The 20,909-nt window shown below is 48.8% G+C and overlaps 1 protein-coding gene across 2 annotated transcripts; it reads left to right on the forward strand.

The window, feature by feature from the left end:
* Positions 1-20,667, forward strand: MAN1B1 (mannosidase alpha class 1B member 1). Of its 2 annotated transcripts, XM_061604134.1 has the most exons (14): positions 237-324; positions 2,198-2,395; positions 4,787-4,895; positions 5,335-5,462; positions 6,208-6,362; positions 7,583-7,692; positions 8,256-8,441; positions 9,064-9,212; positions 11,031-11,219; positions 11,969-12,159; positions 12,775-12,895; positions 13,752-13,949; positions 15,008-15,139; positions 17,020-20,667. In XM_061604134.1, exons 3-14 carry the CDS (start codon positions 4,877-4,879, stop codon positions 17,221-17,223), a joined length of 1,782 nt encoding a protein of 593 aa, XP_061460118.1. In that variant the 5' UTR covers positions 237-324; positions 2,198-2,395; positions 4,787-4,876; the 3' UTR covers positions 17,224-20,667. The 2 variants fall into 2 exon arrangements, with proteins under 2 accessions (XP_061460116.1, XP_061460118.1); XM_061604132.1 differs by lacking the exon at positions 2,198-2,395 and having other exon boundaries at positions 1-324.
* The last annotated feature ends 242 nt before the right edge of the window (positions 20,668-20,909 follow it).

Genomic DNA, 20,909 nt, shown 5'->3' on the forward strand with positions numbered 1-20,909 from the left:
AAAGAGGGAACCATAGAGTTTCCCCCAGGTGGGAGGCAGAGCGCGGCACGAGGGAGCGGCCGCTCTGAGCCCTCCTCTCTACTGCCGCGTCAGAGCGAGCGAGAAGAATCATGGCGGCCGGCGGAGGAGCGGCTCGCGGCTCCTGAGGGCCCGTCGCTCGCCGACATGTACTCGGCCGCCTCCTCTGCGTCTCCGCCGCCGCCCCCCAGGCGGGACTTCATCTCGGTGACCCTCAGCCCCGGCGGTGCGCTCGAGGGAGCGGCGGCAATTGGGGGCAGCGGCTACAACAACAGCAAGGCCTGGCGGAGGCGCTCCTGCGTGCGGGTAGGGGGAAGCCATAGAGTCGGAATGGGAGGGTAGAGCGGCTCGGCGGCGCCCTCTGCGGGAGAGGCAACAAGGGAGGCTGGCCGCTGCGCCCCGCCCTCTGAAGGCGGGGGTGGGAAGTGCAGTGCTGTGCGTGCAGAGCCTTAAGGAGGGGGCGAGGGTTGCATGGCAAAGTCCAAAGGGTGGGTTACTCCCTCTCCCCCCCCAAAAAAACACACACCTGAGCCTTTTAACCGCTGTAGGGACGCGGGGGAGGGGAGGAATCCAATAGCTTCAACTGACCCCCCTCCCCAATCATTGCATCTTAAATGGTTGGGAAAGCTGCACCAGTTGGGTTGCTGCTTTGGTAGGCTGAATTGTATGGTGTGGTTGTCACTAGAAAAGACAATAATGCTGGGAAAAACAGCAGGGAGTATAAAAAGAGGGAGGCCAAACAAGAGATGGATTGATTCCATCAAGGAAGCCACAGACCTGACGTTACAAGACCTGAACAGGGTGGTTCATGACAGATGCTCTTGGAGGTCACTGATTCATAGGGTCGGCATAAGTCGAAATCGACTTGAAGACACATAGCAACGTGCTGGTCGTGGCAAGAGGCGAGTCCATCTGAAGCTGGCCCTGAGGTAGCCATAGAATCATAGAGTCGGAAGGGTCTGTGAGGCCATCGAGTCCAACCCCTGCTCAATGCCCAAATTAAAGCATCCCCGACAGGTGGTCTTTGCCTGCGTGCCTCCCTGATGGTGATGCTGCCTTATTGTTTGTTGTTGTTTACTGGATAGTGGTTTGTTTGTTTTCTTAATGGTATTAAAAGATAGAGATCATTGATGTATCGATACTTTGGACTGTTCTTCAAAGGACAAGGCCAGAAGGAAAAAAAAACCCATGAAGAAACAGAATCCAGTAGGGGCAAGAGACAGGTGTATTAATCCTCATTTATGATCATCTCAATCCCAACATGTCTTGAGTACAAACCTTGAGAGTCTCACAGTTTAGATTCATAAGTCAGGCTCCTGCCTTGCAAAGGGAGGCATGCGGCCCTTGATAGGATAGATAGGTCTTTAGAAAGCACCTAAGAACATAAGAAGAGTCTTGGTGGATCAGACTAAAGGTCCATATAGTTCAGGATCCTGCTTCCCTCTGTGGCCAGCCCAATGCCCCCAGGAAGCCCTAGAGTAGGCCTTTAAAGCAATAGTGCTTCCCAGTTTGATGTATCACGCATCTGGTACTCTGAGGTAGACAGTTTCTGAACCTAGAATTTCCATTCCTAACTATCCAAAGAATGTAGGAGGAGCTGGGCTTGGTTAGGCCAAATGGCCAAACCCATCATCCTGTAGCCGCAGTGGCCAACCAGATGCCCCAATAGGAAGCCTACATGCAAGGTATAAGGACACCCCCTCTCCCATTGTCGCTCCCTAGCAACTGGTGCTTACAGCCATGCTGCTTCTGAAATCTGATGGCTCCCCACAGCCACCACGGTTAGTAGCCATTGTTGGGCTTTTCCTCCATTTATTCCCCCCCCCCCCCGGATTTTCAGACCAACATTTTCTCCCAAAGCAGCTTGCATCTTACTACAAGATGCTGGCAGCAGGTGCTGCACCTATAAGGGGTGTGCAGAGTGCCTTTCTCTCCCCACTGAGTCATCACAACAAAAAAAGGCCAACCTCTGGGGTGCGGCAAGAAGCACCCAGGTGGCTTCAGCCCTGGCACTTTGCTCTTTGAGGAAAGCAAAGCAAGCAGAGAACTGGCTGGGTTTCCTTTGGCAGCTGCCACTAGTGAAGAAATGAAAGTGAAGTCGAGAAACAGCCTTGATACGGATCTAAGGAACCAGATTGTATGTAAGAGGAATCTCCAGCATGTTTTTGTTTTGTTTTAGGCAAGATGCTGGCAAGAGAGGCAGGAGGCCAAGGGCAGTAGAGCTGGGCGATTGTGGTGACACACACGACAAGGAAGGCTTATGTTGCTTCCCTTGACAAATCTTGTAATACATTTTAAAATAATTCAGTCCATGGTGCCACCTCTCTCTCTCCCCTTTCAAATTCACCAATGAGAGCTACGATGGCTGTATAAAAAGGTAAAGGTATAGTGCGAGTCGTTTCCGACTCTTAGGGTGACGTCTCGCGACGTTTACAAGGCAGACCGTATATATGGGGTGGGATTGCCAGTTCCATCCCCGGCCTTTCTTTAAAATGCCGGGGACTCATTTTACCAACCATGGATGGATGGAAGGCTGAGTGGACCTCGACCCCTTTTACCGGAGATTTGACTTCCTCCTTCCGTTGGAATCGAACTCCGGCCCTGAGCAGAGCTTCGGCTGCATTGCCGCCGCTTACCACTCTGCGCCGCAGAGGGCCTGACGATGGCTGTATAGAACCCCATATTCAGAGCAGTGTACCTCTTGAGTACCAGACGCTGGGGGACATTCTTGCCTTCATGCCCTGCTTGTGGCTTCCTGGGAGTATCTGACTGGTTGCTGTTGGAAGCAAGATCTTGCACTAGGAGGACCTTTCATCTCGGGGAGGGCTGTCCTTCCATACTTACAGAGGGTGGAGCTATCGGAGATTTTTTTTTATCCGGGGTCTGTGTTCAGAAGCAATCTAACTCAAAGGAGGAGATGCTGGGGGCATGCCATAGAGTGTGGGGTACCAGGAGGCTCTTGCCTTTCCAACTCCTGCTTGGGACCGTCCTGGAGGCATTCAGCTGGCCTCCGTTGAAACTAGATGTTAGACTGGTTGGTCTGACCTGGCAGGGCTGCTCTGCTGCTTTTACCCTTCCCACAAAAGACTTGCTTCATCCCCAGTGCTGGTGTAATGGCATTTGCATGCGATTCATTCCTCTTCCTCCTTTCTCTTCCCTTTCCTTCTCTCCCCCAAACTGTTAAATTTCAGACTGTAACTCCTTGTTGCAGGAGCTTGGGTCTCTCTTTTGTGTGTACGGCTTATGCTATAAAGCAGGAGTGGACAGAAAGTAGATCAGGATCCGCAGGTAGTCTGGGATCTACTGGTAGATCTCTGGGTAATCTGAAGTAGGTTAAGAAGGATTTCCTCACTCCCAGTTGTTTAATGATGGCAACAACAAAATTACCCCCACTGCTGAAATGAGGACAGCTGGGGAGGGGGGAGCCTTATGAAGCTTGCGGATGATACGAAACTGGGAGGGATAGCTAACACAATGGAAGACAGGAATAAAATCCAAAGGGACCTGGATAGACTAGGAAATTGGGCTGAAATTAATAAAATGGAATTCAATAAAGACAAATGCAAGATTCTGCATTTAGGCCACAAAAACAAAATGCACGGGTACAGGATGGGAAATACCCAGCTTAGCAGTAGTGCGTGTGAGAAGGACCTTGGAATTGTAGTGGATCGCAGGTTGAACATGACCCAGCAGTGTGATGCTGCGGCAAAAAAATCAAACGCGGTTTTGGGCGGCATAAACAGAGCTATAGTTTCCAGGTCGAGGGAAGTAATACTCCCACTATATTCTGCGTTAGTCAGGCCTCATCTGGAACACTGCGTTCAGTTCTGGGCGCCTCATTTTAAGAAAGATATAGACAAGTTAGAGCGGGTTCAGAAGAGGGCGACGAGGATGATAGCCGGTATGGAGAACAAGTCTTATGAGGAAAGGTTGAAGGAACTTGGCATGTTCAGTCTGGTGAAGAGAAGGCTGAGGGGTGACATGATTGCACTCTTTAAGTACCTGAAGGGCTGTCACATAGAGGAGGGTACAGATTTGTTCTCTGCTGCCCCAGAGGGTAGGACTAGGTCTAATGGTTTTAAGTTGCAGGAGCGTAGATTCAGATTGGATATTAGAAGGAACTTCTTGACAGTAAGGGCGGTTCGGCAATGGAACCGACTGCCTAGGGAGGTGGTGGGATCCCCTTTGCTGGATGTCTTCAAGCAGAGGCTGGACAGCTATCTGCGGGAGATGCTCTAGCTGTGGATTTCCTGCTGTGAGCAGGGGGTTGGACTCAATGGCCTACAAGGCCCCTTCCAACTCTATGATTCTATGAACCAGGAGTGAATGACTGTTTGTTCTGCTCAGTTCTACTCCAGACAAGTTCCTGGGCTCAGAATTCTTTAATTCTAAGAGTCTGTCTTTTGCACCAGGTTCCAATATGGTGGATCTTGGGGTTCCAGTAAAAAAAACAAAGTGGATCCAGCAAACCTGAAATCTGCCGCCCCCTACTGTATAATAAATATTGAATAAATAACATCAATTTGGAGATGCCTCCTTGCTTGTCTGGAATGGGAAGGGAGCTACAAACTGGGAAGGGTTTTGTATAGCTTGTGAAAACTTGCACAAAGACCTGTGGTATCTATGTGTTCCTGCCACGGACTAAAGTTGTTTTTTGATTTAGCCTCTGAGTTTTGGTATTAATTATATATCGGTATATAAAATAATAAAATTTGTTTTTTGTTATATTTTTCATTTCTGATTTATTTCAATGTTGTTTCATTCTCAGAAATGGAAGCAGCTGTCCCGCCTCCAGCGGAGTGTGATCCTCTTCTTGTTTGCATTTCTGGCTGTCTGTGGAGTCATCACTTACGCAAACATGGCTGACCCCTGGAAAAGTAGGTCTCTGTTCTTTCCTTAGGTTTGCTGCAGCTTAGTGAGGCTGAAAATCAGTAACTGGTGTTTGTGTTTGTTTTGCATTGTCAGCTCTTTGGGGCAGGGACTTTTTTCTTGTACTTTGGAAAGTGCCATATATGTAGAGGAGCATAAACGCAATTGCAACAGTCCCTTAATTGGTAGGAGGCTAATTTGTAACAGAACTCTCAAGGAAAAAACTGAGGCAGATTTTTCTTGGTTTGTGATCTTTGTTGAAGGAGCAACACGTGTTCAATTTGATAGAACACTATTATTTTGTTTCCATGGTTTTGCTTGTTGTTGTAAGCCTGAAGCCAGCTTGTAAACATGCCTAACTGGGTGACAGCCTTACAGAGAATCCTGGAAGCTAATTTCATTATATTGCATCAGGTGGTATTCACTGCTGTTAATTTCTCCATTCAGGCTTAACCAACAGATCTTCAGAGGAACAGAAGACATACCCGGAGATCCCTGGGTTGAAGCCAGCAAATCAGGCAGTTCTTCCGATACCACAAAAAGCCAATGCCCATCTTGGGGATCTTTCCCTTCAAGTAATCTCTCCCCTTCCCTCCAGCCTTCTGTTATTTATTCTTTATTTTTTAGAATTTACAGTACTGAGGATAGCAGCTTAACACACACAGCATGGCTCGTTCTCTGTAACTGACCCTCTGTTCGTACTGAGTAAGCCCCTTTCAAGCTTTTCACCTAGAGGAGACCTTTCCCATGTTTTATTTATGTTTTGGAAAAAGCCAAAAGTTGGCTGCAAAGAGTGTATTAAAGTACCATGTTCATGGAAGGCATTATAGAAATACATCCACATAGTCACTGTAGAGTTACCCGCGCTGACCCACAAGTTCTGTGTGTTGGCTGTATGTTTGATTGGGGATCTTGCCTTCCCGTTTCACTACTCACATCTTAAAGAAGCAAATGGGGCTGCTAACGCCAGCCCTCTGAGCTATTAGTAGGGTAGGGGTTGAGATCAGGCCCCCGTGTGGATTCCAGGGCAGGAAATTCCAGGAAGTGGACAGGTAGAGCTGAGGAATCAGGGCCCCATCAATAGTTCAAAGGAGTTAAGCCAGGCATAGCGGGAATTCAAGGTGAGGCAGTTCCCGATTGAGTTGAAGTTCATCCCAGCCCTGCAAATGCATCCACATACCGGGGGGGGGGGAGCCAACTCCCCATTTTCCCAGCCTTGCCTGACAAAGTGAGTGGCTTTTTTACAAGGGTGATTTGTCTGGTCTTCTTTCTGTGTGTGTTTGGAGAGGTTGGGAGTAATGGGTTTCTTCCTTTCCTCAGAAACCTCCCAAGCAGCTTCCTGCCCGACGGGGGCCTCCTAACCTGCAAATCAGGCCACCTTGGAGAGACACCAGGCTGAATCCACAACAGGGTGTGGCCAATGGAGAACTCAGCCAGTCTGCTAAGGAACACAAAACGGAGAAGTCTGCCATTAGGTAGGTGGCTTGAAGAACGTTACTCACTTTACGCAAAGATCTTTGTTGCAAGAAGCTCACAAATGCCCGTTTTGACACTGGGAGGTGAGAGAGGGAAGCAGCAGGAACAGAGATGTGAGGCTAACAAGGGAAAAATGTGGGGAGGGGGAAAGGAGTGGCAGGCGCCTAGGCTTCGGTTCAGCCTGGTTTAAGCCAAAGGCAGTTGTAAGACTGTAAGGAAAAGGCAGAGCTGATGCCCTGTGGGGCTTTTGAACATTTTGTTAGGCATAAAGGGCAGCAAGGGAGAAGGGCTGGATCACTTAAGAGAGCAGGAGATTTGTGTGGAGAAATGTCCATCCCCCACTGGTAGGGACAAGGAAAAGGAGTTTGTGGCAGATTGGCTGGAGAGCAATCTTTGGGGACGCAGTGGCTGATGGGAATGCTATCCACTCTTGAGTGAATCGTGTTGTACTTCACTGTGATTCATTCATTCATTCATTCTATTTTTATGCCGCCTTTTGGCCAAAGGCCCTCAAGGCGGCTCACAAAAAAATAAAATAAACACAAATACAAAATACACATCAGAAAAGAATACAGTGCACAGAAATTCAAACAACAAAACATTAACATTGTTTAAAAAACAAGGTTCTTTACAGGCCTGGAGATAATCTGTCCTTAAAATGTAGCACTGCCACTCCAGGAATTTTAGTCCTCAAACATTGAGCAGCTGTTGTAAAGGATTTGCTCACCAACACCATCTGATTCTTGCCCGAAATCATCGTCCGTAGACTTGAAGTAGAACTTGTAGTTGGGCCGGTTGAGGAGCGCCTTGAAGTCGCCCAGTGTCACCCGCTCAGCCGGGATGAGCAGCTTCACCAGGTACGGCTTCTCCTGGTTGTCCAGATGGTAGATGATCTTGGTCTCCCCCACCGCCATTGCCGCCGCTGCTCTTCGCGGAGGGCACCGCCGGCCGAGCCCGGGCCTTGCTGTCTGTAGCTCGGACGTCATGGCTGTCCTCGTTGGAAAAGCCCAGCAGCTGTTTTTCTTTTTCTGCTAAGTGAGACTCGAGAAAGGATGTTGGTCGAGAACTACCCTCCCAGTTGGCTCAGGGTCGCAAACCGTTTTTTCCGCTCGCAGACGAGCGCTAAAAGGGCCGGGCAGTTACGACAGCAACCAATTACCCGCATAAACTGTGATGACAGAAGCTGGCCAGTATTCCTGAAATAATTGTCCTTTTGCAGCTGGAGAGGAGCAGTGATAGAGCCAGACCAGAGCATGGAGCCACCTTCCAACAAAATAAAGGAACCGGACAAGCCCTCACCTGTGGAATTTGAAGACCCTAAAGAACCAGGTAATGGGTCAGCATGGAGCCCCAGCTCTGGTAGTGGTGAATCTTATTCTTGCTGTGTACCCAGTTACATGCTTGAAACACCTCGCTGATCTAGAAACTCTAGGAGATGTGTTGGTTCTAGTTTTCTTCCTATCATTTTCCCCCGTTACAAAGACACTTTGGCTGCGTTTGCATGTAATGCTAAATTGCGGTTTGTTTTAACCATGGCTTGTTGGAACAGATGAGCAAAGTAACCATGGCTTGTTTTCCTTATTGTTGGTTTTATTTTTCTAATCACTCTTCCCTCATGCCTCTGTGGCCATGTGAGCATCTGGGAAGGAGTGCCAAAGTAGGTCAGGATAATGCCAGGTTATTGGGTTCAGAAGTAACAAGAAACCACAGTTGACGCACGCTGAGGTTTGGAAGCCAACATCAAACCATGGCTTCATATTCCACTTTGTTAGTGGGTGGGTGAAGAAGAAAGCAATGTCTGGAGGGGCCCTTGGTGAAACAGCACCCAGAGCCTGGCCCAACAGCCACCTTGCTGCATCCTGAAATGAAGTCCTCTGCTTTCTGATTTTTAGTCCCACTCAACGAGCGCCAGATGGCTGTGATAGAAGCATTCCGCCATGCGTGGAAAGGCTACAAGGAGTTTGCCTGGGGCCACGACGAGCTGAAGCCTATCTCCAAGTCGTTCAGCGAATGGTTTGGCCTTGGCCTGACTCTCATCGATGCGCTGGACACCATGTGGATTTTGGGGTTAAAAGAAGGTCTGTGCCATTTCTCCCTCCCTTTTCAGATTTTTTGACTCTGCCCCCTTTCCACAGTTCCACTTGCGCTGCCTGTGGTACCTGTGGCTCAGGAGAGCGCCTCCCTGCCAGAGGTGGCACGTTAGTATCAGTACTTGCATGCTTGCTGTAGCTGTGTCTGTGTGTGTGTGTGTCTGTGTGTGTGTGTTCAGAAAAACAATTGTTTGTGCCCATCCTGGTTCCCCATGCATGAGTGGCACAGAGCTCTAGTGGGAAGGGGATGTTGCTCAGTGGTCAGGCACACCGAAGGCTTCAAGTTTAGTCTCTGGCATTTCCAGTTCAAAGGAACAGGCAGCAGGTGATGGAAGAGGCCTCGGCAGGGCAGCTGCCAATCAGAATACACAATGCTAGGCAAGATGGGCCCATTCTCTGACCCGATGTGAGGCAGCTTCTGCTGTGCCTAGGCCAACGAAGCAAACCTGTGCTCATCAACTTGAGAGGCTATATTTTATTTGACATCCAGGCAGACAGGAGCCAGTTCCAGGTGGGCCCTTAGGAATGGGGGATTCTCCCCCAGTCAGCACCACAGGAAACCTTGGAGCTGACTTGTGTTGACTATCTCTGGCTCCCGCCCCCAATGTAGAGTTTGAAGAAGCAAGGAAGTGGGTCGCCACAGACCTCAACTTCGACAAGAATGTGGACGTCAACCTTTTTGAGAGTGCCATTCGCATCCTGGGAGGCCTGCTAAGTGCTTACCACCTCTCTGGGGACAGCCTCTTCCTAGAAAAAGCTGTAAGTAAACCCTTGGTCTTGTAGTCCAGGGACAACCACTCCACTCCCCACCCAAGTCCTCACAGTCATTTCTCATATCTAGGAACTGAGGGTTTCTGCCATGCTCCAGGTGAAAAGATGAGGGAGGCCTTGAGAGAACCAGTGGCTTAGGGATGCTTGCTGCTCTCTCTCTCTTTCCCTCCCTCTCCCCCCTCCCGTAGATCCAAAAGATCCAAAAACCTGGGAAATCCTTTTGTGTGCTGTAGATCCTGAGGGGAGACTCTCAAGGGCAGCCTTCCCCCAACGGGTGCCCTCCTTGTTTTGGACTAAAACTCACATCAGCCCCAGTTAGCACATCCAACGGTCAGGGATGGTGGAAGTTGCAGTCAAATATCTGAGGTTGGGGAATGTGGCTTTGCCTGACCCCTCCCCCCATGCCATTTCATAATTAGTGGATCCAGATGTCAAGCAAATGATGAGCATTAGTGACATTTTTACCAGAGGGTCGCATTGCTCTTACTGCAGCTGTTCTTAATGGTGTGTATTTTACAGTTTTTAGCTTATTTGTGAGTAAGCCCCACTGCACTCAGCATTTGGAAGAAACATGTATAGGGTTGCCCTGCTAGTATTCTGATGGAGAATAATTTGTTTTTGTACTGTTGGTTGATTTTAGTATTACAAGCAGCTTTTGAATATTTTTAATAGAAAGGGGACACTTACATTTATGGATCAGGTCAGAAAATAATAATTGATTCCTTTTGGATGCTGTGCCTGGCTGCAAAGAACCACTTAGCTTCTTCTATGTCCCTGGAGGGTTTTGACTTGTGCTTCTTAAACAGCGGTCCCATCCCACAAGCCAGAAGGAAAGCTGCTTTTGAAACGGAAAGAAAGGTCAAGAGCCCTTGGTGATGCCTCATTAGCGTGTGTGTGTCTGTCCTAAAATGTCACGTGTGAGCCCATAGGCCCTTCTGAAATAGCTCTGGAACGCAGCTATTCCTTATTGGTCTTGGCAACCCCCAAATGCTCCCACCCCCTTCAGAAAACAGGCATCATGATGGAAGGCTCCATCTTCAAGATTGGCAAGTGCAGTAGTTCTGAAACTGCATTCCAGGGAGCCTTCACCAAAACACAGGTGGCCCACCACCACCCATCTTCTGCATTGTGTTGGGTGCGTTCCTCGCTCCTGAGGAGTGACAATGAGTGGGCCTGGTTGGCACCCCCATCAACTAAAACCTTAAATATTAGTCAGGCACCATCTCTGTTATCTTTTTGGCACCTATTGAAGACCTTCCTCTTTCAACAAGCCTTTTAAGTTGAGACCTTAACCCAGTCTGTGTCCATGATGGAGTTGCTTTTGAATGTGTTTTTTAAACCTTTTAAAAAATACAATGTTTTTAACCTTTTTTTTTTAAAGAGGTAAAAAATATTTTTAAAGATGTTTTGTTTTAATGTATTTTAAAGTCTTTTCTATGATGTTTTAAAGTGTTTTTAGTGCTTTTGTTTGCTGCCCTTGGCTCCTGCTGAGAGAAAGGGAGGGATATAAATAAAATAATAAATAAATAAAACACTCCCCAGCAATGTGCAGGGGGTTCCTCGGGAAACAAACACACAAGGTTTGAAGAATAGTGTGCTTGAACCTTCATGAGACACACAAATTGGATGAAGCGCTGGAATCCAGATGGAAAGGACAAGTCCATTGGCAACACGGTGACACGTTGGAGGCAGTTTTGTGGCTTCTGTTCTCTCACAGTGGCTAAATAATATTGGCTATTGTGTCTTCTTTTTCTGCCTTGTCTCCCACCCGCCCCCTCCTAACGCTGCTTATTCTTGGCTGTTCAGAAAGATATTGGGAGCAGGCTCATGCCAGCCTTCAACACCCCATCTAGGATCCCGTTTTCAGATGTCAACATTGGCCGTGGCACAGCCCATCCGCCTCGCTGGACATCTGACAGCACTGTGGCTGAAGTGACCAGCATCCAGCTGGAGTTCAGGGAGCTTTCGCGCCTCACTGGGGAAGATAAATTTCAGGTATTGCTGTGGGGTGAGCTCTTTTCTCCTTTTTCTGGTGACATGCAGTGGGGAACACTTAGCATTAAGTCCACCCCCCCCCAATATCCAGAAAGTTAGAACGTTCATCCATGTCATCCTGACGGCAGCCGGCCAGAAACAGAAAGAAGATAGACTCAGGCACGTGAACTAAGCCTCCCAAAGTGCAACACATCGGAGGAGGGAGGGTTGAGGAGAGAGAATCGTATGAAATTATCCTAACAATTCACCCCCCCCCCATTTCCAGTAACTGATGCAGCAGGATTTAAATGTTTTACTAAAATGCAGTGTAAAGCACATGACCTTTTTTGGGCAAGTTAATAGTTTATGGGTTATACCCAGAAGTTTATGCCATGAAAATGAACTAGAAAGGCATACATTCATGGAGAATAGGCCTATCGGTGGCTGTTGGCCATGCTGGCAAATGCGAGCCTTCTTGTTTAGAGGCAGTATACCTTTGATTGCTGGACGCTGGAGACAAGCGACAGGAGAGGGCTGTTGCTTAGGAAGTCTTGTTGGCTTCCCAGAGAGAGACACTTGGCTGGCCACCATTAGAAGCAGGAAGCAAGGCGCTGAACTGGATGGATGGATCCTTGGTCTGATCCAGCAAGGCTGCTCGTTAGTTTTTACGTGTCCTAAAAGTCAAATTTTGAAACCCAGTCCACCTGTTTTGTACTTTCCCTGCGGGTTTTGTGCACACACAGAAGAGACTCCCTTGTTTGTTCCTGTAGAATGCAGTAGATGGGGTGATGAAACATGTTCACAGCCTGGCCGGGAAGAACGACGGCCTGGTGCCCATGTTTATCAACACCAACAGCGGGCAGTTCACTCACCTGGGGGTCTACACCCTTGGGGCCCGAGCAGACAGCTATTACGAGTACCTGCTGAAGCAGTGGATCCAGGGAGGGAAGAAAGAAAACGAGTAAGTCCTCTCCCCCCATCATCCTCTTAGTTCTTCTTATAACACAAACATCGTCGGAGTGGGGAATGCCTGGGTGTTACAGGAGCCTGCAGAAGATCTCTGCCCTCCATATGGAAGTAGAATATTGGCTAGTCTGGGGCGGGGGTTGAAATATAGCCAGCCCTTGGACATCTGCCCCCTCTCACAGGCATTTTCTAACCCTCCTAAGCCACCCAGCCTTCCCTAATCTGATGCCCTGCAGATGTTTTGGACTGCAACTCCCATCAGCAGCCACCATGGCCTTACGATGCTAGGACTGATAGGAGCATAGCTGTGCTAGCTGGGGCTGATGGGAGCTGTAATCTGGAGGGCACCAGGCTGGGGGAGCCTGTCCTAAACTAGCCTCCTTCTGTTCCCGAAAAGCCATTCTGTGCAAACCCCGATGTGTGACCGTTCATCCAGATTGACCTGCACACAATAAATGCGAATGTCACACAGACTGTATGATAGTATGATAGAGTTCTATTCTCCACTGTATTTACTGAACTGGATTGCATTCTGCCTGCCTCTGTTAACAGCAGTGGCAGCGGTGTAGAAAACGGCAAATGTCTTTGTGCTTGTTTTTTTAATTCGCAGACTTTTGGAAGATTATGTGAAGGGCGTAGAGGGGGTGAAGATGCACCTTCTCCGGAAATCTCAGCCGAGAAGACTGACCTTTGTTGGCGAACTTGCTCACGGCCGCTTCAGTGCTAAAATGGTGGGCTTCCTTTCGGGGGCCGGGGGGGGGCTGTTGGTTGTGTTTTCTTGACAGCTCTGTTCTGTAAAGAGGTGTCATTCCACGTTCCTTGTGCAGAGTCTGTTTTGCTCCCACAGAATAACCAGGCTTTACTCATATTTATCTGTAAAGGTCACCTGGTCAGAATCTGTGACTGTATCACAGGCCTGCACCCCTTTTCCTTGTTCATGGAAGACTGCAGTCTCGTGCTCAAGTTCCTGATAGTAAGTTCCACTGAACACAGCAGAATTTACTTCTGAGTTTGTGGGCTGCCAGTCCTTCCTTTTCCCATCCAAAATCTGAACAATGGATGAATCTAGCAGCAATACACCATGACATTTTGGTAGGTGCTCTCTCATTGTAGAGCTGTGGTTTCTATGCTCTGGGGCACCTCAGAAACTTTCCAGGGGTTCCTTTAAGTGGTGGAGCCGCTCTCATGAAAACAACTGGACTGCCCTTCTCTGCTGTCATTCCTTGCACTGTGGTGTCCTCAGTTCATGTCTGGCAGTATTTTTCCTCTTCCCTCCCCATCCCCTTTCCCCCTTGTGTTCTGTCTATTAGAGCGTATGCAATTATTTTAAATGGTAAGAACACCCCAAATGCTCTTGTAGGAAAGTCGCAAATGCATAAATTGAAATGCAGAGGCGCAGCAGGCCCGTCTGGTACCCCATCTGGACAGAGTGCATGCTCAAGAACCCTTCCCAGCGCCTTCTGGTTCTGTTCCACACATGCCAGGCCTCTTCAGCAGAGAAAAGGCTATAGAAGGAGCTCCTCTGAAAACACGCTTGTGAGAGAGATTTGGTTCTTCCTTACCTAGTGCTGTATGTTTCTTGAGCAGGATCACCTGGTCTGCTTCTTGCCCGGAGCCCTGGCTCTGGGCGCTCACAACGGGCTCCCTGCAGACCACATGGCCTTGGCGGTAGAGCTTGCAGAAACCTGCTACCAGATGTACGCGCAAATGGAGACTGGCCTGAGCCCAGAGATTGTCCACTTCAACATGCACGCTCAAAAGGACCGGAAGGATGTGGATATCAAGGTAAGTGGCTCAGCAGGTGTGAGGATGTCTGCCGTGGGTGCGCCTGGATGAACCTTGTGCTCTTTCCTTACTGGAGGCCTCCCCTTTGTAGCCTTCTGCAGCAGCACGTCTGCAATATGCTCTCAGTTTCAACAAACTCCCCTCCCCCTGATCCCTTGTCGTCAAGAGGGCCCCACAGCTCAGTGCCAGTCTGCACGCTTGCATACCCAGAGTCCATCCCCAGCACCTACATTTCACAAGCCGCCTCGGAGAGCCACTCTTGCTCAGTCCCTTGCTGCTGTTGCAGGCAGGATTGAGCGAGATGGCCCATCGGGCAAACTTAGCAAAAGGTAGCCCTTACCACTGTCTAACTATTCCCATATTGAAGATTTGGGAGGGAGGCAGGGAAGGGATTCTGAAGTTGAGAGATGTTGGGTTATCAACAGCCAGTTAGCGAGTTCAAAGAAGAGACGGGATACGCAATATGTAGCTTGGACTCTTACTGACTTTGCGGCATCATTGTAACCACCAGGGAGGTGGCTGTGTCAGCAGTGGCACTTGTTACAGCAGAGGCTTCCCAGGGAGGCTCACCTGGCACCATCTTTGTGGTGTTTTTGGTGCCCAGAGGGCTTTCTGTTCAGCCTGGCCTTTGCAGTAGGATCTCAGCTTTTCATGTTGCGTGCAATGAGTTTTGCTTTTATGGTTTTTATGATTTATTTGCATTCAAAATGTTTTCTTATTATTTGATTTATATCCTGCCCTTCCTCCCAGCAGGAGCAGAGGGCAGCAATTTACTGGAAGCCACAATAGAGAACTTTACAGTGTGGGCCAACACTGAAAAGTAAATAAGCAAGCCGCTAGCTTTTATGTATTACAGGCACATAATAGAGATGCATGTTTACGAATACATACACGCAGTATAAAAATGTAATTGTTCTGTATGTATATTGCAAGCATTCTGTGTCAAGGAACGCCAGGATTATGGCATAATGGGGAAGGGAGAGGCCAGTCCTCTGTCTTGGGGTTCACATTGGCTTTCTTATTCTGGAATTCTTTAAGTTGTTTCCCTCCTTCCCCAGATGGCAGACAGACACAACCTCCTGCGTCCTGAGACGGTGGAGAGCCTTTTCTACCTGTATCGGTTCACTGGTGATAAGAAGTACCAGAATTGGGGCTGGGAGATCTTGCAGAGCTTCAATAAATACACTCGGGTAAAGCAGATCTTTGGGCAGTCATTGCCACCTCTTCTGGAAGGTTGTAAGCAGCCATCACCAACCTGGTGCCCTCCAGATGGTTTTTGATTTACAGTTCCCATGCATTCCAGCCAGCTACAACTGATGGGAGTTTTGACTGGTGGCTGTGATGTCAGTGAATCCACTCTGGGAGTTAGTCCAAACTTTCAAGGAGCTGTCCAAGGCTCTTTCAACACCTTGAAAAAATTACCTGCCTTCAAGTGGATCCCAACTTACGGTGACCTCATGAATAGGGTTTTCATGGTAAGCGGTATTCAGAGGGGGTTTACCATTGCCTCCGTCTGAGGCTGAGAGGCAGTGACTGGCCCAAGGCCACCCAGCGAGTTTCATGGCTGTGTGGGGATTTGAACTCTCGTCTCCCAGGTTGTAGTCCAACACCTTAACCACTATGCCACACTTGCTCTCTCGGCACCTTGAAAGTTCGGATTAAAACCCAGAGCGGATTTACTGCCTCCCTGACATCAAAGCCACCACTGGGAGTTGTAGTCCAAAGCGTCTGGAGAGCACTGTGCTGGCAAAGGCTGATCTTTAGGCATCTGGGTCCTCTCTTTGCTTTCAAAGGAAGGCAGGGGCCTGGCAGGGGTGGCATGCAGTAGAAAGAGGGAGATGAGCTCAGAACCTCGCTCTGTGCAAGGAACAGTATACTCAAGAAACCATCGTGCAAGTCCTTCGTTAGTAAGACCTCTCAATGAACCTGGTCTCCTTCTGGTTGAAACACATAAGAAGAGGTTGGACTCCTGCAGCCCTCTGTAGCTTGGAGAGCTAGATAAAAATGCAGCTCCTCTTGAAAAATGGAAATGTTTGATGTCCTTAATTCCAGGAATAGGGAATCTGTGGCCCTCCAGCTGTTGCTGGACTCCAGCTCCTACCTAACAGCATCTGGAGTGCCCCCACAGGTTCCCCATCTCTGCGCAAGGCCGTCAAGAGAGCCCTGCTAGACCGGACTTCAGGTCTGTCTCTTCCAGCATCCTGTATTTGTAATGGCCAGCCAGATTCTTCTGGGAAGCCTGCAAGCAGGGCATGAGCTCAACCCCCTGCTCTGTGTTATCCAGCGGCTGCTGTTCTCAGGCATGCCACCTCTGGCAGTGGAGGTGTACAGAGTCACCACGGCAAGTGGCCACCGAGAGCTATACCCTCCACCACCACCACCCCTCGTTTGACTCTCCAGTCATTTAAGGGTGGGATTGATTTGGCAGCAGCAAACTTTGACCTGGGGGCCCTGGCTTTTGCAAAACCGCTGTGTGTTGGAATGGGGTGAAACTAATTTAGGGAATTTGCTGCCACAAAACGTTGGCTTTAAAGCGGGGCAGCGGGGGACGACGACGACAAATCCTGTGGCAGGTAGTCGTCATGGCTTAATGAAGCCTCCATGTTCAGAGGCAGTGTACCTCTGAAGGCCACTTGCCAGGGAGCAACAACAACGCAGGGGGCCCTGTGGTCTTTATCCCATGCGGGAGGACTTCCTAGAGGCATCTGGCTGGCCACAGTTGGAAGCAAGTTGCTGGGCTAGACGAGTCCTTTGGTCTGATCCAGCAGGGCTGCTCTTACAGCATTTGTGCCCAACCCTTCCATCCCGCCTTCTAGCTTCTGTTAGCTGCCCAAAGCGTTAAAGGCAACCAAATGCAATAATTGGAAGCAAACATTCTGCAGAAGGTGGTCTTGCGCGCATAACCCCTACTTTTCCTCACACAACCTTCACCATGACATAAACTGTACGTGGTTTGGAAGGCCAGCTGAGGCAGGTGTGTGTCGTTACGTTTGCCTAACAGTAGCCAAATAGATCTGAAGTAGGACCATTTCCGTGCTCAGGTTTGTCCTCTTGGGGTTCTTCCACCCAGGTCCCCGCTGGCGGCTACACATCCATCAACAACGTCCAGAGCACTAGCAACCCTGAGCCAAGAGACAAGATGGAGAGCTTCTTTCTCGGGGAAACACTGAAGTACCTTTTCTTGCTCTTCTCAGACGATGTGGACTTGATCAATCTCGACAAGTACATCTTTAACACAGAAGCTCACCCTCTTCCGATCTGGCCGTCGGCGTAAATGAACGATGGGGTGTCAGCCATTCTCAATCATGTCCCAACTTTTTGGGATCTGAAGGGGGGTGCGCAGAGTGGTGTGGGCTCATTTCTTGCTGGCAGCACGTCGGGAAGGAACCTCGGATTAGTGACGGGGAGTTTTCAGCCTGGAGTCCAGACATGCACGCCCCTTGCGTCTCCTCTCTCCTGTCACACAAACCGGGGCGAGGGTGGGCGAGCAATGAATTGTTGTGCCGAGTCCTGCCTGGAGCACAAGACGTTTTGGGAGAAGCAGGGCTGACATTGATTTGTCCCTGTGAGATCCACCGCGCTGTAGATAAGTCTTGTGAGAGGCTTGAGAATGCCAAGAAGTTCTGGCTTTAATCATTCAATTGTAGGAGCCTCTACTGGGCCTGTGTGGTAGAGGTAATAGGAAGAAATGGGTATCCTCATCCCAGATTAAAAATCCAGGTTGCTGGTGCGATTACCGATTCTCCAGTTACATTCGAAGCCATGGAGCTGTGGTGCTGGGCGAACAGAAAAGCTGCTTTTAAGCAGTGTTACCAGTGATGGAATCTTCGTGGCACTTTGAGTAATCTAGTGGAGCTTGCCCCCTCTTGTGAATTTTGGAGAGTTTTAAGTACAAAGGCTGCTGGTTTGGGTGGAGTGCCGTGTAGCCACTTGTAGGTGTGTTGTGATATATATATTTCTAATCTGCAGAAATGCAGGCAGACAATGTGAAAAGATTTTTGTTCTTAAAAAAGTCATCCGTGCAGGTTATATATGTTTTGGCTCAGGTATTCCAACGGGAAGCTGCTTCCTGAGGCTACAGGAGCCCTGAATAAATGTGTGAGGTCATTGATTTTTCCTTCTCTGGATTGGAACCCATGCACTGAAGAAATCGGTGGGCTTGCTGTCCTTGCCTTCGCTGTGTGTTGCCTCAGCTGGGCCTTTGCTGTAAAGGAGGGCTCTGGTTTGGTCTAGAGAGCAAATATGTTAAATGACCAAACAAATTTTAGAGGTCTTGAAAGCTCTTCTTAAGGGAAAACGTACTTGAAGGAAGGAACCTCGGCTAGTGGCGTGGCTCTGTGCTGGTGCGCCTGCTTAGTGTCCTTTGGCTTGCCTGCCTACCTCCAGGGTTATCTCTGAGCGCAAGGGGTCCTGTGCAATAGCCTGGCTGCAGGAGAGCTAAGGAGGGGAGGTGTTTTTCCTTGGCCTGGGTCTGTTGAGTGTGCTACCCTCTCAATGAACTTATTACAACTTTGTGTGGGTTTCAGGGTACACGTTTTGAAATGTCTTGTCAGCAGTTTTTTGGGTTTTTTTGTGAATGGTTGCACAGCACCACCCTTCCCTCGTGGTTTTTATTCCTCCTCCTCCCAGTTGCTCAATCCCAAGCTCCCAGAGGAGGATCCCCATTTCAGCAGGATTGGGAGGGTGTCTAAAGGCAGCCCTCTCTAGTTTTGAGGCTGACTCTTGTCATGCAACGCTTTTCACAGCCTGCTATGGAATTCCCAGCCGGTGTGCTTTATGCTTTGCAAAGTAGCACAGTCTGTTAAGCTTGTCTTGTAACCGTTTGGTCGCTCTGCTGTTGAGCTGGAGCAACTGCTTTTAATATCTGGGGGTACAAATTAGTGGCAAGTTGTTCTGCTCCAGCCTTGTTGGAATGGATCAGAGAGCTGCGCTGGCACAGGAGGAGAATTTCCCATTGGATCATGCTCTTGGCAGGCCCTCTGTCTTTTCTAGAACTGTGACAGTGGTTTACAGAAAGTATTCTGCAAGTCACATTAAATCTGGTGTACACAGTGGTGGAAGACTCATTCTGACCACTGCAACTGTTCTTGCAAGTCTTTGCAATCAAAAAGCAAGTTTTCAGAGAGAGTACATTTGGATTCTGCCTTAATAGCTGGTGCAGCGCAGTGGCCAAGAGTCTAGAGTTGTGCATTAAGGCCACACTTCGAATCTTGCCTCTGCCTGGGACTTGCTGGGTGGCAGATATTCTCTCAGCCTTAAGCTTCACCCCAAAGTACAGGGATGATTATAACGGCTCTACTTTGTAGAATGCCTGATAAGAAGTGCAATATAAACACTAAGGATAATTCATTCCCAGTTTTGCTCTTATAACCATAGACTTTCACAGGAAGGTGCCGTGTGCCAATTGTTTTACATGACGCCTGTTTACAGTTGCTGAGGCAGGGAAGGAAATGGGGTGGAGCCTCCTGAGTGGCAGCAGAAAAGCAATCAGGTCAGACTCCTGTCCTGGGCAGTACAGGGACACAGCCAATCTTTGGATGCCTCCCTCTCCCTAGTCCAAGAAAGAGGGCGAGTGTGTGTGTGTGTGTCAGTTGGGGCACTGTTGTGTTCCTGTTCCCCACCCTACTCACAAGTGCACCCTGGAATTTAAAAGCCATATTGTAAAGCTGAACAGTTGTCCTGTTCTGGGGAGGCCAATGCTCAATTTTGCACTCAGGCCTTCTCTGTACACAAGTGGAAAGAGGGGGACGGTGCCTCCTGGAACGAGTGGCGAAGGCTTTCCCTGGTTGACAGAGGTTACATGCAGTCGGTCAGATGCCAGGCTGAGCCTTTTTGGCAGTCTGCCATGCTGGAACAAGATCTCAAACTCGGGAGCCCCATCCAGAAGCTAAAAGCAGAATGAATAAATGAGCCACTCTTGCAGAATGTGGCTTCTGTTGCTGCAGAATCCTGAAGTCTCCCCCCCCACATGTAGAGTATTCACTGCTCCCCACAAAAGCCAAACTTCCTTCATTTCCTTTTTTTTTCCAAAGCAAGAGATGCTAGCCGCTTCAGGAAAACAAATGCATATTTTCACTTTCTTGCTTTGCATTGCCAACTCTGCAAACATTCCTTTAGTCTTCTGTGGTTATTGTATGAGCAGATAGGATATGGGGGTGGAGAATAAGAACCCGTCTTACTTAAAACATGGCCAATTCTTTCTCCCATGTCTTAAAGAGGGGGAAATGGGAGTCTCTGAGCCACCTCCTCTAGCAAGAGAATTGTGCCAAGCAGCAACCAGGAGCTACGTGGCAGCTGCAGACTTGATAGAAAGTGAAGGCCAGACCTCCCAATGCCCATCCTCACGTCCAGATGCTCAGTACTTCCCTGTTTCCTCCTCTGCGGCGGCAGAAGCCTGGTGCGTGCTCCAAGACTAGCCCATCTACTTTTCCCATACAGTTGTTTTAAAGCTGTCTGGCTTCCTCCCCTACCCCCCCCCCAAAAAAAGACATGTTACTGAAGCCTTGCTGGTGCGTTATCTGGTCCACTGTATTTGTTAATGGAAGAGTCCATTCCTTCATGAATGTGCAAAAGATTTAAGTGTACTTCACCTTTTCAAGAGGTAGAAGAAATCTATCTTAAATTCAATTAAGATTTAAATAAAATTGTCTGCTGTATTAAGTCAGAAGCTAATCTGCACAATTCTATTCCACTTTAATAAACTTGTAATTTATTTTGAGACACAGTGTTTTCTGTGTGATTTCCTGCCTGTGCATCATCACTCAGCCTGGCTGTTCGGGAACGGACTTTGATCTTGCACTGAACCAAGCAGGGCTACGACAAGTGTGCTTGGATGCCGTTTGTTCCTTCAAGCTGCTGACAATGACCTAGAAAAACCCTGCATGGCACGGGGCCGAGCACACAGCTGGGGGACAGTTATGCCCATCTGTGTGTTCCACAGCAACCTTTAAGGTTGATTAG

Source organism: Rhineura floridana, chromosome 20 (genome assembly GCF_030035675.1).
Source record: "Rhineura floridana isolate rRhiFlo1 chromosome 20, rRhiFlo1.hap2, whole genome shotgun sequence".
Lineage (NCBI taxonomy): Eukaryota > Metazoa > Chordata > Lepidosauria > Squamata > Rhineuridae > Rhineura > Rhineura floridana.